Source organism: Maylandia zebra, linkage group LG10 (genome assembly GCF_041146795.1).
Source record: "Maylandia zebra isolate NMK-2024a linkage group LG10, Mzebra_GT3a, whole genome shotgun sequence".
NCBI lineage: Eukaryota > Metazoa > Chordata > Actinopteri > Cichliformes > Cichlidae > Maylandia > Maylandia zebra.
In genome coordinates, this window is record NC_135176.1 from 33011958 (window position 1) to 33028718 (window position 16761).

The 16761-nt window shown below is 39.2% G+C and overlaps 2 protein-coding genes across 4 annotated transcripts; both read left to right on the forward strand.

The window, feature by feature from the left end:
• The first annotated feature begins 375 nt into the window (after positions 1-375).
• On the forward strand, positions 376-4937 carry LOC112429768 (sterile alpha motif domain-containing protein 3-like). 3 transcript variants are annotated; one of them, XR_013100652.1, is made up of 8 exons: positions 376-731; positions 1676-1871; positions 2041-2199; positions 2358-2445; positions 3257-3463; positions 3729-3900; positions 4025-4104; positions 4209-4937. XR_013100652.1 is itself a non-coding variant. In XM_076889464.1 (6 exons), the coding sequence occupies exons 1-6, from the start codon at positions 452-454 to the stop codon at positions 4503-4505; spliced, it is 1113 nt and encodes a 370-aa protein (XP_076745579.1). In that variant the 5' UTR covers positions 387-451; the 3' UTR covers positions 4506-4937. The 3 variants fall into 3 exon arrangements, 2 of the variants coding, with proteins under 2 accessions (XP_076745579.1, XP_076745580.1); XM_076889464.1 differs by lacking the exons at positions 2041-2199; positions 3257-3463 and having other exon boundaries at positions 387-731; XM_076889465.1 differs by lacking the exons at positions 376-731; positions 1676-1871; positions 2041-2199; positions 2358-2445 and having other exon boundaries at positions 3045-3463.
• Positions 4938-5436: 499 nt separating this feature from the next.
• Positions 5437-11000, forward strand: or6at1 (odorant receptor, family 6, subfamily AT, member 1). The gene is made up of 3 exons (XM_024803863.2): positions 5437-5517; positions 5616-6278; positions 10736-11000. Exons 1-3 carry the CDS (start codon positions 5482-5484, stop codon positions 10898-10900), a joined length of 864 nt encoding a protein of 287 aa, XP_024659631.2. The 5' UTR covers positions 5437-5481; the 3' UTR covers positions 10901-11000.
• Positions 11001-16761: the final 5761 nt, after the last annotated feature.

The following is a 16761-nucleotide window of genomic DNA, read 5'->3' on the forward strand; positions in this document are numbered from 1 at the left end:
GAAGGGGTACATTACTGTGCCCCAAGGTACAAAAATGACATTAATACAGTCTAAGGACAAATATTGGACCTCGGGGTAACTATCTGTACCTTTTTTAGCGTCTGAAAGGTACATACATGTTCCTTAATTGTGAAAAGTACTTATTTGTACCCATTCTTTCAAAAGATAAAGTACAGGTTGATTAAGCTCTTTTTGATTAGAGGTTTTTTGTTTTTTATTCTTTTTGACAGTAATTTATTTGCAACTGTATTGATATAAGCATATATTTTAGTGTTTTTATTTTTTATTATTTTCATTGCTGTTGTTGTTTTTGTATTCCCTGAACCCCCCCCCCCCCCCCTTATTTTTAAGCTGCTTTAAGAACAATGAATTTATTTGAAAGAAAAAAAAGTAAAAATGCATTTAAAAAATTTTTTAAGAGAGTGTTTTTTTTTAAAGTATAACTATTTGGATGAATTGCAAAAAAGCACCCTTACTGAACTCGGAGTGCGAGTTGAGCCCATCCTCACAACATCAAACAAAAAGTAGAAGAAGAAACTCAACGAATAGCTGGTGGATTCTAGAATTTTCTGTAAATGCAGCAGGTGCCATTTTGTTTTATCAACGGAGGGAGATGGATTACGAACTTGCAAGTCCTGGTGTGCTCTGTTCACTTTCAACCGAGGAACTCTTAACAAAAATACAAGAGTGGGGCTTAGATGTCACCGAAGCTGAAGCTCAGCATTTCAGAGGTAAGTTTTATTTAAAGAAAAATGTAGCGTAATTACTAATTATTGGTTTAGCCTAGCTTAACGTATATTAGCAATTTAGCTAGTTTCGGCACTCTCTTAGCTCAAATTATGTCTTTTTACAAACGTTTTTACAAACGTTTCATGTGTAAAGTTGAGGTCACAGTTCTGAAAAATGAAAAATGTGTACACATAGTATTTGTATAAGTTTGAACTTATATATGTGGTTCGGCCACAGTCTATGGGTTCGGTAACCCCTGCGCAGCGGAACGGCGCGAAATTTGATTCCCTGGTAGCTGAATGCAGTTTACCGTTAGTGTATTAATGGTTTAATAAAATCACGTTTTTACATCCATTCCAAGGCCATCAACACACATGGGCGGCTGAATATAACGTTTAAAGGAAATATCTTGACGCCGCACTTGTTTAAAATATAACAAGGGTGTCGCAGCTGGGGTTTGATAGTTGCGTTTTAAGCAATGTGGGAACTTTTTCAGCATGTAATCTGAGCTTGTAATACGGTCCTGCGGGTGTTATCGCTATAAGTAATCGGTCTGAAAGAACAGACGGCAGAAACTGTCGGAAATCTGGAGAAAGGAGTCACCTTAGTAGTGAATATTAACAAATTACAGCATTCTAGTCTTTTTTTTTCTTCCAAACTTGAAAGGGCACAAAAGCATGCTCAGACTCTGCTCTCCTGTGTCCAGTAGTCCCAAACAAACATCTAAATTTAAAAATGAAAACTTTGGATATCAAGAGGATTCACTCTAAAGATTTGCTTTATTTTATTTAATTTACTGATTTTTTTAAATGAATATTTCTTTGAACTGAAAGAAGTTGTACAAAAGGTTTTAATGTGTGTGATATATGGTTTTTACCCATGTAAAAATGTGGTGATAAATATCCTTACATTGAATTTAAAGTTTGTACTACCATTTATCTTGCAGACAATGAGGTTGATGGTGACACAGTTGACTGCGGTCTTACTGAGACTATGGTTGCATACCTTTTCCAAGGATCCTTCAAAATGCAGGTTAAATTCAACCAATTTGTGTCAAGGATGAAGGAATCTTCAGTGACGCTGACTCTACAGACTGTCTCTCCAGAAGACTGGCAACCATCTACTTCGTCAACTTCAATAAGGTATTTTCTTATTTATAATGAAGTTAGTATGTCTGAAACATACATGTTGGCCGTTATGCACTTTTAGGATTTAGTTAATATGATCATTGTTTCTACAATATGTATTGTTACTGTAGTGTTTTATACTTCAATTCATGCAATAAAAACAAACGCTTAACTGTTTTCACAGCAATGAAAATACTTTGAGACTACCTGCCTCTTTTGAAATTCCAAGATTTCCCAAAAATCTCCAACTAAAACTGGACAACAAAGAACCGTGCCATAAAAATCCAAGGGACAGACACACAATAATCAGAGTTCTATATGAAGCTGTGTCACAGTATACTATGTAAGTTAATCAGGGTAATGTTAGCTTGTTGCTTTAGAAAAAGCTGAATCTGTCATATTGAAAATAAATGCTACATTACTAAGAAACAATAACTGACACTTGATAAAGTTTGTTTGTCAGCAGTTGCTCTAACACTTATGTTTCTTCTGATATTACAGGTATCCCACAAATTCTGAATATGTGCAAGCTGTGAAGACGCTGGTAATGAAGTATCCTTTCCTCAAGGATCGTGAGGGAAATGGTTATGTAAGTTAAATTTAAAATTTGCATAAGGTTCCTTCAAGATTACAAAGTAAAAGTGAAGCTTTTTTCAATCTTGTTTTGTTAGTAAGACAATCTGTAGCCTCTCAGTAGGTTTGTATGAAGTATGTTTACTGATTCTTTGTTGGGTGTATTTTGTGTAGATTGTTTTTACAGTAACTTATGTTTCTGTTCAACAAGCACACATGGCATATGTCTTTGAGACGTAAATTCAAATCAGAGCGGGCACCACTAGTCGACAGTGAGGCAGTGAGGCGTTGTAAGGAGAAGTTTGGTTCTACGAGGAGAGGGCAGCCTAATAAATGTCAATGAACAAGTCAGAGAAATGTTTGTCAGGTTGGTGTGAGGGACATCTTGAGCTATAAAATGTTCTTGCCTCTGTTATTACATCTAAAACTAAGGATTAGGGATGCAACTGTACCCCTTTTTTTTCAAACCGAAACAATACCAATACTTGGATTAGAGCACTTGCTAATACAAAGTACCAGTGCTAATACTTCTACCTCACAAAATATTATTAATTAGAAGGCGCTAAAAGAGGGTGAACTAGATTTTTAAAAAAAAAACATTTTAAATATGACTCCAAAACTAAAATTTCAAGTTAACAATTAAGATTTTATGTGAAATTATTTCAGAGTTTCCATATTTTAAATATTGGTTCATGGTATCGGTTAACTTTAACCGATACGAGTTCTTTGTGATGCACAGATCGTGTCAGCTCTAATTGTATATTTAGTCTTATGTTGGGTTTCTAATCTGTTTTGACTTTCTCTTCTCACTCTTGCTTTCTTTCAAGGGACCATGCGTCCAAGGAGAGGATTTATTATCCATAGACGCCCACTTAAAGGTCTTACAGTGCCAATATCAGAAGATGCAACCAGATACCATGGTGGTTCATAACCGTGTGCAGTAAACGTTTGCTTGGCGGCAGAAAGAAATTGCAAATGGTATGCCTGTGGAGGATGTGTTGAAGAAGTACCCCTTCTTAGGGATGCCTACTGGTGTAAGTCAGAAAGCTGAATTGAACTTGGAAATAGCTGTCACATTTAACATGTTTATAGTAGTAAATTTTATTTGCCCTTGACCTTGTTTTCTTCATCTGTCCCTCTTTCCTTTTTTCGTATGTTCATGTAACTTCTTACAGTATTGTTGTTAAATTCTATAAAAAAAAATAATTATGCAGCACCATACATAATTAATATCAACTTTAGATTATTTCATTTTCATACACTGTTATTTTGTACTGAAAATTAATTTTTTACTTGTAGCTGTGCAACGAACTCGGGTGGATCCAACCAACAACGGGTAATGTAAGCCAGCGATTTCGTGAAGGGCTCTCATGTGTTGCAGCAAAGGTGATTGACCTTACACAAGGGAAAACCCCACTCTACCAGCTCTACCTTGATGCAAGAGAGGAGGCTCTCACTGATGACCTACCGGGTATTTGCTTTTTTTTTTTTTTTTTTTAACTTCAAGGCTTCCATTTTATATAATTTTTTATAGGTAACTGGAAATGCCAGATAAAATGCATGGGTGATCTTGTGTTTTGTTGTTTTTTTGGCAGATCTTGACACAAGGGCTGCACTTTTATTCCTGCCATACGTCTTCAAGGAGAAACTGGATCTCTTTGTCATACTTGGAGAGGTGTGTGTATTAAAATATTTAGTCTATATAAAAGGAAAACAAATGTATCTTTTGTTAAGAGACTAATATATTGCTTTCCTCTACCTTCTCTTTTGACTTCAAAGGTTCATCCTAAAACCCCCTATCCAACTGTTCAGCTACTTCATGAAGACTGGAAACCAGTGTTCTCCAGAAGCGCTCCAAACATTGTGAAGTTGGATGGCAGTGAAGTGTGCAGAAGCTCGTGTATTTTTGAAGGAATCATCTCTTCTTTCTGCTTGTATTTTGTCTTCAACCTTGCTTATCCAAAACATCTGAAGAACACCCTGATTTTTCTCCAAAAGTACATTGTGAAAATAGATGAGGGTGAGGACCGGCCTCTGCCAATCACAGTCACCAGACAAATAAATCTTCTGTATTGACCACCATGCCTCAGCCATATCAGTGCTCCAAATGTGGCAGAAGAACCTTTAGTTTGACAAAGCTTATGCAGCACATAGGACTTATTCATTCCCATGATGCCAATTTTGATATAACCTGTGGACTCAGTGACTGCTGTTCTTCCTTCAAAAAATATGAATCTTTCAGACGACATGTGTATAGGAAACACAGAGAACAGGTGTTGTGTTAATATTGACACAATGTGGGTCTTTTGTGGAAAAATCCTCATTCCTCTGTTATATGACAACCATTTTCATTCATACAGTGTTAGAGTTGATAGTGAATGGACGTTGCTAAAACCTGGACAGGAAATTGATGTTGCAGCTTATGACACATACTCTGTTGATAACAGTTTGTATGTAACAGTTAAGCAATGTATTTAAGAAGGTAATAAATGTGACAAGTATTTTTGACTTTGTATCTTCAATTTTTCAAATCTTGAGAGGAAAAATATAGGAAATCTGTGTGTAGATACTGAACCTTTAGAAAGACATTTTTGTACTCCTTTTAAGGGTTCTTTTTTGTACTTTATACTAAGGGTACAATTTTGCCCTTTAAAGTACAGGTTTGACGTGTAAAAGGTACAAATTACAAGGGTACAAATCAGTACCCACAGTTTAGGGTACAGAACGGTACCTTAGAGGGTACCACCCCAGTGACAAGCCATTGTACCCCTATAGGTACATTTCTGTACTTTAATTTCTGAGTGTGTGGCATCATATATACATCATATCAGCAGCACAAACAATGCACCTTTTTGGACTTGGACCCCTCTGATGAACACTGATGAGCTCTTTTTTTCCTTCAGATTTCCCAACTTTGTCAACCAATCACAGATCTAGTTCTGTTAATGAGACCTTGGGACTCGGTGGTGTCACGTTCTTTATCATCCAGGGCCTCACAAGCCTCGATGAGAAAAAGATAATACTTTTTTCCATCCTGTTGCTGATTTACATCATGGTCCTGGGAGGAAACAGCATCATCATCTATGTGGTACAGAGAACAGTTTAATCAATATTGTCTTAGTCTAATAAAGAGTTGAGGATGAGGTGAGGATGTGACGATTACCATCTATGTCTTTCCTGCTGCAGGCACTGACGGATCCAAAGCTCAACTCTCCACTCTACTTCTTCCTCTGCAACCTCTCCTTTGTGGACATGGTCTACACCACAACCACCATCCCCAACATGCTATCTGGCTTACTGACAGATATCTTAACCATCTCTGTCCTGGGCTGCTTCCTCCAGATGTACTTCTTCATTCAGTTAACTGTTACAGGCCGTGCCATTCTCACAGTCATGGCATACGATCGCTACGTGGCGATCTGCAACCCTCTGCAATACAACAGCATCATGACCAGGCCTGTCCGACTGCTACTTGTTGCAGGAGCCTGGGGATTCGGTGCAATTTGCACTCTTCCTGTTACTGTGATTGCCTTTGAGAGGCCTTACTGTGGCCCAAATGTGGTGAAACATGCCTGGTGCGACCCATCTTCTGTAAGGCGGCTTGTGTGCAGTGACACCTCTTTGGATAACATTGTGTCTCTCTTATTTGCAATGGTGTCGCTGGTGACCACAAGTGTCTTCATACTCTCCTCCTACATCTTGATTGGTTTTTCCATATCCAGGATGGTTGTTGCTCAGAGGCTGAAGGCGCTCAGAACATGTTCTGCCCACCTGACTGTGGTGTCCATCTCTTATGCAGCAGCCTCATTTGTATACATTTCCTACCGAGTGGGAAACTTTTCATCAGAGGTAAAAACTTTGCTTTGCTTTCTCTGTAATGTCTCAGTGCAGTACTCTGTAAAGGTCTTGAGCCACCTCTATTTATTTATATTTTTGGTAGGAAAACAAGAAATACATGCAGAGATTTACTGAAACAAACAGACCAAAATGGAAATACAGTATCAATGACAAAAACAGCATTTGGACATTTCTAATGAGCTGTCAATATTTGCTATAACCACATTTATTCTCCACCTTTTCTTCTTCAGCAGAACCAGGACTCTCATGGACAAGATTTCATGTAAACTCCCCTGAGTGGGTTAGGGTACTTGTTGTTTCTAAATTGGCCTAGGTGTGAATAAGAGCGTGAGATGAGCAAAAAAGAAGCCAGTGGCTAAAGAAGGAATTTGAAAGACCTTCAGAAATCCTGGAGAACTATTGGTTAAGACGACTTTAAAGGAAAACATAAAGAAATGTGGTTTAACACTTTTGCACATTACTATACGTCAAACGGTTTTAAAGTGTCAGAAGAAACAACATTAACAGTAACATTAAGAGTTTGGTGACATTGCTCAAAGTAAGTCTAAAGAGCTTGGAAAGAAAGCTGGACTTCTTTAACTTTCTTGAAGGCAATTCCCCTTTCATTTGAGAAGCTTCTTCAGTTGAGAAGCTTGAAGTCATCTAGGTCATCCTACCACGACCTGGATGACTGAGAACCTACACAGACATATTGCCTCAAAATAAGGTACATTTGTTTCACTTGTGTTTTCATTTAGGGCTGAGCCCAGAGAGTTAACAGCCAGTGTTGGGAAAGTTACTTTTAAAGTGTATTCCACTACAGATATATTACAGATGTATTACTATTACTGAAGGCTACTCGCCATTACAATGCCAACTAGATCATTAAATCTTAATATAATCTTAATATAAAATGGACATTAGGTAAGGCTGCACTTTTTGCAGTGATTGTGTATAGGAGACTGTTTCTGTATCAGTCTAAGAAGCTTGGAAAGCTTCTCATCTGAGAAGCTTCTTGAGTTCTGACTATGATGACCTGGATAACTGAGAACCTTCACAGACATATTTCTGGATCAGTAATATGTTTTCTTTTTATCTGTTAATAATCATGTGGAACTGCACATGATTATTTGCAGCTAGCAAGTTGTTAATGCTATCCATCAGTCTAAAACCACCATGTTAATATGTGGAGATCCTGAAGGCTGCTCAAAAAGATAATATTTTAAATATTTGTTCAATTAAAATTAGTTCAAATTATTATTTTTTTCTTAAAGAAATCTGCTACATCATGTATAATTTATGTCATGTGTAATTTCCATTGCAAATATCAATCACAGCTAAATTAAGAGGGGATGGCAGTAAAAAGCTGTGATGTCATCAAGTACACTGCCGTTCTAATTGTGGAACGATCGCACTGCGTTCTCAGGAAGTCTGGACTCCTGTGTGAACTTACGAAGTCCGGACACGCGAAAATACGAGTACGGACTCGTGTACAGTGGCTTGCAAAAGTATTCGCCCCCCTTGAACTTTTTTTGTCACATTACAGCCACAAACATGAATCAGTTTTATTGGACTTCCAGGTGAAAGACCAACACAAAGTGGTGCACACGTGAGAAGTGGAACGAAAATCATACATGATTGCAAACATTTGTTACAAATAAATAACTGCAAAGTGGGGTGTGCGTAATTATTCACCCCCTTTGGTCTGAGTGCAGTCAGTTGCACATAGACATTGCCTGATGAGTGCTAATGACTAAACAGAGTGCACCTGTGTGTAATCTAATGTCAGTACAAATACAGCTGCTCTGTGACGGCCTCAGAGGTTGTCTAAGAGAATATTGGGAGCAACAACACCATGAAGTCCAAAGAACACACCAGACAGGTCAGGGATAAAGTTATCGAGACATTTAAAGCAGGCTTAGGCTACAAAAAGATTTCCCAAGCCTTGAACATCCCCAGAGCGTTCTCACTCCCGAGGCGTAACATGTCGACGTTTTGTCACGTCCCGCGGCGTTCCTGAGGAACGCGAAAGGAGACCTTCGGCGTTCTTATGGTACGCGGCGGGTTATGGCTGGAATCCAGTGCAATGACGCTCCCGCGGGAGTAGACGTTCCAGCCCTGTATTCCAGCCCTAAACCTAACCTTATCCCTAGCCCTGACCATAACCTTATTCCTGACCTTAACCAGGACTTTAATGATGTTAAATAGCGTGTTTCTAAGCGATTTGAAGAATAAGAGCGAACATGTGTAGGTTCAGTCCAGACGGTTCTCATATTTCCTCTTTTTCTGAGGTCGTCATTTAGGAACGTGGTGGGTAGCCGAAAACGTAATATGTTGACGATTTGTCACCTAGCGTAAAATGTTACGCTTTGGGAGTGAGAACGGGTTGACATCCCACAGAGCACTGTTCAATCCATCACTCAGAAATGGAAGGAGCATGGCACAACTGTAAACCTACCAAGACAAGGCCGTCCACCTAAACTCAGGCCGAACAAGGAGAGCGCTGATCAGAAATGCAGCCAAGAGGCCCATGGTGACTCTGGACGAGCTGCAGAGATCTACAGCTCAGGTGGGGGAATCTGTCCATAGGACAACTATTAGTCGTGCACTGCACAAAGTTGGCCTTTATGGAAGAGTGGCAAGAAGAAAGCCATTGTTAACAGAAAACCATAAGAAGTCCTGTTTGCAGTTTGCCACAAGCCATGTGGGGACACAGCAAACATGTGGAAGAAGCTGCTCTGGTCAGATGAGACCAAAATGCAAAACGCTATGTGTGGAAAACTAACACTGCTCATCACTCTGAACACACCATCCCCACTGTCAGATATGGTGGTGGCAGCATCATGCTCTGGGGGGGCTTCTCTTCAGCAGGGACAGGGAAGCTGGTCAGAGTTGATGGGAAGATGGATGAAGCCAAATACAGGGCAACCTTGGAAGAAACCCTCTTGGAGTCTGCAAAAGACTTGAGACTGGGGCGGAGGTTCACCTTCCAGCAGGACAACGACCCTGAACATAAAGCCAGGAAACAATGGAACGGTTTAAAACAAAACATATCCATGTGTTAGGATGGCCCAGTCAAAGTCCAGATCTAAATCCAATCCAGAATCTGTGGCAAGATCTGAAAACTGCTGTTCACAAACACTAATCTGACTGAGCTGGAGCTGTTTTGTAAAGAAGAATGGGCAAAGATTTCAGTCTGTAGATGTGCAAAGCTGGTAGAGACAGACCCTAAAAGACTGGCAGCTGGACCTGCAGCAAAAGCTGGTTCTACAAAGTATTGACTCAGGGGCTGAATAATTACGCACACCCCACTTTGCAGTTATTTATTTCTAAAAAATGTTTGGAATCATGTATGATTTTGTTTCCACTTCTCACGTGTGCACCACTTTGTGTTGGTCTTTCACCTGGAATTCCAATAAAACTGATTCATGTTTGTGGCTGTAATGTGACAAAATGTGGAAAAGTTCAAGGGGCCGAATACTTTTGCAAGCCACTGTACATGAGGATTTAGAAAAGGCCTAACAATCTGCAAACTACCCTCAGCTAACGCCAGCTAACAATGTTAGCTCGGTATGGAGTATCCTTCATTAAAAGTAATAAATATCACACAGCAATAGTACATCAAAGATACTGAAGTTTCGCCCATCCCATTCTTCTTATGAGGTTGTGTTGGAATTTCCAAGAAATGCATTCCTGCCCGTGCACTGCTGGCTGTTGGGCTGGCTCTGGGTCAGCCCAAAAGCTGATGCCACCAACATTAACAGGACACTTACATTACAGCCTCTTATTATGTGTTTTGTTTGGGTTTCCAGCAATCAGAATCAGGTAAACTTTATTAATACCAGATGGAAATTGTTAAAAAGAAGAAGAAAAAAGGGCCTGCTGCGAATTGTACTCGAACTCAGGCCGGCTGCTCATAGCCATGCGATATATGACTACATGCACCTGCGCCAAGTGTGTTTAATCGCCAAAATTGGAGAAGGCATAGAGAGGGGATAGCCTAATATATGAAGCCAGAAACGATTGCTGTGTATTCTATTTATTTCAGCAAAGTAACTGTATTCTGATTACCACCTATTTAAATGGTAACTGTAACAGAATACAGTTACTCATATTTTGTATTTTAAATACATAACGCCGGTACATGTATTCTGTTACTCCCCAACACTCTTGACAACCAGGTGATATGTTAAATCACCTTGTGGATACAATAAACCACGACAAACCAAAAAGTACTTGCATCATTACTGTGATAACATGTTGATATGACTTCCACCACAGAGCTGGATACTTTCATAATGTTTCTGGTTTAAATCCCAGGGAAAAAAAGTCATGCCAGTTTTTACCAAGGGCCATGCAGCATGACTCCTGGGTAAAAACCATTCATGCTAAAGGACCAGATGGACCAGCAATGTCATCCTCGAGTATATAAACAGATGAATTAAGCATTACATCTGACTCTGTTTCAGGTGCGGATCATTGTGTCTGTGCTGTACTCTGCTCTGACTCCCTTCCTGAACCCGATGATCTACAGTCTGAGGAACAAAGAGCTGCGAGAGTCTATCAGAAGAACTTTGAGCAGGTTCAGACCTGCTGCTGTGTTACCCACCAAGAAAATCAGCACTTTGTCCTGAAAAAGTGTCTGACACAAATCATTTCTAGAAATGGTGATCTTTTAATTACACGGTTGATTGTGCCAATATTAATAATAGTTGTCCAATTGTTTATGTACTGATGAGCTCATATATAAAATCTACTGATAAAGTACTGCATTAATTAGTTAACATTTTGTCATTTTGGTTCCCTTGTCTCTGTCACTTTCTTTTAATGTTTGAAATAAAGTCAATGTTAACAAAACCTTTAAACGTTTTTACATTTCTCTTCAGCTACACCAGACAGTACAGCAGTAAGCTGTGAATCTTGAAGCTGTTATATTGTTAAATAGTGGTTAACAGAGACTACATGAGTTATCTGGGTCATTCATGAAGTGATTGGCTTACACCCAAGTGTTCTTATGACTATTTTACAGTTAAATAATAATTCATATATAATTATTATAATTATTACAGAGAATTTGTTAAGCAGTTCCTGACCCAAGTGGAGGAGTTTAAGTATCTCGGGGTCTTGTTCACGAGTGACGGGAGAAGGGAGCTGGAGAGTGACAGACGTACCGGTCTGTTGTGGTGAAGAGAGAGCTGAGTGTAAAAGCGAAGCTCTCAATTTACCGGTCGATCTACGTCCCTACCCTCACCTATGGTCCACGAGCTGTGGGTAGTGACCGAAAGAATGAGATCGCGAATACAAGTGGCGGAAATGGGCTTCCTCCAAAGGGTGGCTGGCCTCTCCCTTTGAGATAGGTTGAGAAGTTCGGCCATTCGGGAGGGGCTCAGAGTAGAGCAGCTGCTCCTCCACATCGAAAGGAGCCAGCTGAGGAGGTTCAGGCATCTGACAAGGATGCCTTCTGGGTGAGGTTTTCCAAGCATGTCCCACCGGGAGGAGGCCCTGGGGCAGACCCAGGACACGCTGGAGAGATTATATCTCTCAGCTGGCCTGGGAATGCCTTGGTGTTCCCCCGGATAAGCTGGAGGAGGTGGCTGGGGAGAGGGAGGTCTGGGCTTCTCTGCTTGGGCTGCTGCCCCCGTGACCCGGTCCCGGAGAAGCAGAAGAAGATGGATGGATGGATTATTAAGAAATTTGTGATTGACAAAATGCCCAAGTATCATTAATATTAATTTTGCACAGAACTTCTTTTTGCAAGAATCTGAAAATCTGGTAGAAGCTCGGTGGCCTTTGTTGAGGGAACTAGTGTGACACTAACTTCAGTTAAACTTACAGTTGGCTGTTTGTTTTTTCTTTTTCTTTCTTTTTCTTTTTTTTTTACAAAAAACTGATGCAATTTCATAAACTTAGAATTAATTTATTAAAAATACATAGAAGCCAGTCTCCTGAATTGAAGCCGTGCAGGGCTCTAACACACCAAAATGTGCATAAACGTGCTCATTCATGGTTTCCATAGGATTATGCACTTAAATTGACAGCACTAAGAAAACACAATTTAGTTCACTGCGATCAGCACTTCGCTCTCGCTCTGCAGGCCTACTTGTTGTTCCTAGAGTATTTAAAAGTAGAATGGGAGGCAGAGCCTTCAGTTTTCAGGCCCCTCTTCTGTGGAACCAGCTTCCAGTTTGGATTCGGGAGACAGACACTATCTCTACTTTCAAGATCAGGCTTCAAACTTTCCTTTTTGCTAAAGCATATAGTTAGGGCTGGACCAGGTGACCCTGAATCCTCCCTTAGTTATGCTGCAGTAGGTGTAGACCAATCAATCAATCAATCAAAATTTATTTATATAGCACATTTTTAAAGACCGAAGTACACCAAAGTGCTTTCCAGTAAAATCATGATACAGATAAAACTGCTGGGGGATTCCCATGATGCACTGAGTATTTCTTCTTTGGTCACCTTTCTCACTCGCTATGTATTAACAGACCTCTCTGCATTGAATCATATCTGTTATTAACCTCTGTCTCTCTTCCACGGCATGTCTTTATCCTGTCTTCCTTCTCTCTCCTCAACCAGTCACAGCAGATGGCCCCGCCCCTCCCTGAGCCTGGTTCTGCTGGAGGTTTCTTCCTGTTAAAAGGGAGTTTTTCCTTCCCACTGTCGTCAAAGTGTTTGCTCATAGGGGGTCATATGATTGTTGGGTTTTTCTCTGTATCTATTATATTATATCTAGCCACTGTACAATATAAAGCACCTTGAGGCGACTGTTGTTGTGATTTGGCGCTGTATAAATAAAATTGAATTGAATGCTCTAGAAATTTCTAAGAACCTAAATATGAAAATATGCTACTGAAATGTCACCTTTAGGCTTTCATCAAAAGTGTCTCACTGGCACTGGAAAAAAAAAATTGAAAAACATAAACCACAGTAAATTTGATACTTTTGGAGCTGGGGATTTTTTTAGACCCTTGTAAATGTTTCATTTTTCTCTCTTATCTTTGTTATGAAATAAATATATATTGTTAGTGCTTATTTTCTGTTTATATTGGTTTATAGAGTAGGAAAACGCCCCTGTGAGTTAGAATGTGTGCCAAAAGTCACAGAGTACTGACAGAAGACTGCACGCTTTGTGCAGAGAACAGGAAGCGTGGCAGACAGAAAGTGAAACTAAGTAGAGTGTTTAATCGAAACTTAAAGTGTTCGTGAAGTCTAGAGGAAGTATATAAATAACCAGACTGCCTGCTGCTGCTTCAGACTTGAGCTGATGACTCTGTGCTCAGTCTCTGTTCCCAGCAATGTAAAATAAAGATCATTTTTTGAGCTTTGACCACTTTGAGCCTAGTCTTTCTTTGCCGTTAAAAGAATACAAAGAACTGAATTTAATATCTTCCCTACACTTTAAAGCACTATTATGGCCTCATTGAACAATACAAAAATGAAGACTTTTAAAGATCATGCACTCAAATAGTGGCCAGATAACACAATAATGAATAATGACAAACAAGCTGAAGTGATGCTCACTTTATCGATATACACCAGGGGTCGGCAACCTTTCTTATGATGAGTGCCATCCAAAATTTCCTCAGAAGTCAATGTGCCATATGATTACATTAGCAATAAATTTAATGACGCTCTATAGTAACAGTTACACACTATATAGATCAACTTTACAGAATTATATTTGTTCAGATGTTGGCAGCTGTCAGCGAATAGTTATCAGCTACTTTGAAAAAAAAAAAAAGACTTTTTATCCATAACAGCAAATGAACTGAACAACAGAAAATACAAATGCTGTTTATGGCCTCCTCACAACAGTGATAAGAAAAATAAACTGGGCCAATATGTTTGTTGATACAGAGACACACATGTTACTGTGATCTCTGGTCTCCGAGTGTCCAGCATTAAGAGGCTACCTGAGGACTCATGTGAGAGAAAATCTGCTCACACAGATATGTAGAGCCAAATACTGTCAATAAGGCCTCTGCAACGTTCTGTAGACAGTTAAACTTGTCAGGTAGTGACGTCCAGCAGGTGAAAATGCAAGCTCCATGAACACGCACAGCTGTGGACTGTAGGCTAAGTTATTTTTAGCCAATTACAAGTTGAATCTGGTTGTTGGGCTGTTAGCTAAGATACCGTCATTAAGAAGCAGCACAACTAATGTGTCTATGCGAGCTACTTTGCATGCCAGCTATGGTACACGTTCCCAGGGTTGCCGACACCTGATATACATCTACTTGACCCACTGTAGGATATTCATTTGGTATTAAGAGGTGTTACCACACTCTGCAATTTTATCACAACTAATCCACAATTTGTCCCCATAAAGTACCTCTGACAAGGAAAATGTCTGATCAGTTTCCAAAGTATTTGTATGTATGTATCTATGTATATATATGTATATATTGTACTATTCTTAGTTAGCGTATTGTCTGTCTTGTCTTAATGTTGGTTTAAAATGGAGCACTGTAACAAAAAATAATTTCCCCCAGGGATCAATAAAGTATTCTGATTCTGATTCTGATTCTGATTCTGATTTGGACATGTTAGCATAAACAAAGACAAAAAAGAAGCTTAGTTCACCAGTAACTCTGTTACAGATGACACAAGAATTGTTTCTTTACATAAGACTCTTGTTTGCTTAGTAATATATTTAATCTATGATTAATAATGATTTCTAAAGTAAACTTTACCATACAGAAAACAGATGATGTATTGTGTTTTGCCTTGTTTACCAAAAGTAGCAGTAGTTAACCTGACATTAAGTGATAATATGTTTTTGGGTAAATTAATTTGAAAAGGTTTCACTGGTGATTTGAGGGTGCTTTCAAGAAACCAAACGTTTTTACATTTCTCTTATAAGGAAAGAGAGAACTTCCATTCATCCATTCTGAATGGATGAGAAATGGATGTGTGGTGCTGTGAAAGTCAAAAGTTAAAGAAATAATGGATTGCTGGAAAGTTTATGGTTATCAGATTATTTTCACCCGACATCAGTAACCTGACAGAGGTTAAAACATGTTTCTAAGGAGCACATGAGATTTCAGCATGGTAGTTTAAAAAGGTGTTAGGAAAAATGTACATATTGAAAAAGATTAAAGCTAAAATTCTTAAGAATACAAGTGTCAAAGTAACAACATGCAATTAAACGCATACAATATTGCCGTTGCATAATAAGATCACAAATTTCAACAAAGTTCAACTGAATGAGATGTGTAAAAATAACAGTCAGTTTCCTATATTAAATTATAACTCAAAGCCTGTTAAACACAGTTAAAAGATCAGTTTCTTATAGCTAAAAATGAAATTGCCCTGCAGGAGAAGGAAGTCATTTTTTCCTTGTAAAAATAGTATAGACAGTGATTTTTTTCTCTAACGGCTTTGATCTGATGTCCGTAAATAATGGCGTTTAAAGAAGGTGGTACCACGTGGAACAAGATGGATGCCAGCTTCCTATGGTCTGAAAGGTTCTCAAACCGATGCAGAATGATGATGATGTTTCCTGACAGAAGCAGAATGATGTACACAGCCAGGTGTGCACAGGTTTGCAGGGCTTTACTGTTCAGAGCCTGGTTTTTCCTACTCAAACACACCATGGAGATCCTCAGGTAGGTGATCGTCACACTCCACAGTGAGCAGGCCATTTTGGCCATGGTGGAGCCGAGGCCATAGAACATTTTCACATGAGAGCTTGAACAGGGAGGCGTTGTCGCAGAACGGGTTGCTGATGGTGCGTCTACAGCGAGACAAGCGAATGCTGAGGCCAAATAGCAAAATAAATCAGAGAGAAAGCAAAAAAGTCATGACTGCCCAAATCAACAAATGGGTACAATGTTAGAAATAATTAATGTACTGGTTGAATCAACAGCACCAAATGACCTGAAAGATCACAGAAGACAAATGAAATGCAGAGTAGCAGAATTATTTCCATGGTTAAGGGGAAAAATATGACATAACATTTAACCAAATCAAAAACACTTTTGACGAGGTTGCTACAATCAAAGCTACAATCAAGATGTGCCGTCATAAATGGAAATAAAGGGAGTTTACAACAAGCTGCAAACCAATTTTTACACTAAAGAAGAGGAAGGCCAGACAACATCTGAATGAGTCTGCACACGTCTTAAAAGATTCTTTGAACAGATGAAAGATGGAACTGGGTCAACTTTTTAGCAGCACTGATGCACGGACTGCTTCTAACCTGCTATGCTAGTGTGAACAATGTGGACAGAATAAGTTAGAGAAACCAACTAGGAACCCGCAGAGTGCCAGCTGAGATGCCAGCACCTCTCAGACAAAGCCATTTGTTGAAGTGGCTGTATGACAGTTTCTACAGGTGGAAGAAGAGCAGTAATCAACATCTGCACACGTATTGCCTGTAACAAGTAAACAGATTTTTTTGTGTAAGTCAATACATGTTACAAATATTGTATAATTAATGTCCTCATTTGTTGTAGTACAAGCAAGATAAAAATAATATATGAATAAAGTT

Bases quoted from the DNA above. Each gene is read 5' to 3' on its own strand.
- LOC112429768 (XM_076889464.1), top strand. From the start codon at position 452: ATGAATTGCAAAAAAGCACCCTTACTGAACTCGGAGTGCGAGTTGAGC. The intron at 732-1,675 runs GTAAGTTTTATT...TTTATCTTGCAG, and splicing joins TGAAGCTCAGCATTTCAGAG to ACAATGAGGTTGATGGTGAC. The intron at 4,105-4,208 runs GTGTGTGTATTA...TTGACTTCAAAG, and splicing joins TCTTTGTCATACTTGGAGAG to GTTCATCCTAAAACCCCCTA.
- or6at1 (XM_024803863.2), top strand. From the start codon at position 5,482: ATGGTCCTGGGAGGAAACAGCATCATCATCTATGTG. The intron at 5,518-5,615 runs GTACAGAGAACA...TTCCTGCTGCAG, and splicing joins ACAGCATCATCATCTATGTG to GCACTGACGGATCCAAAGCT. The intron at 6,279-10,735 runs GTAAAAACTTTG...ACTCTGTTTCAG, and splicing joins TGGGAAACTTTTCATCAGAG to GTGCGGATCATTGTGTCTGT.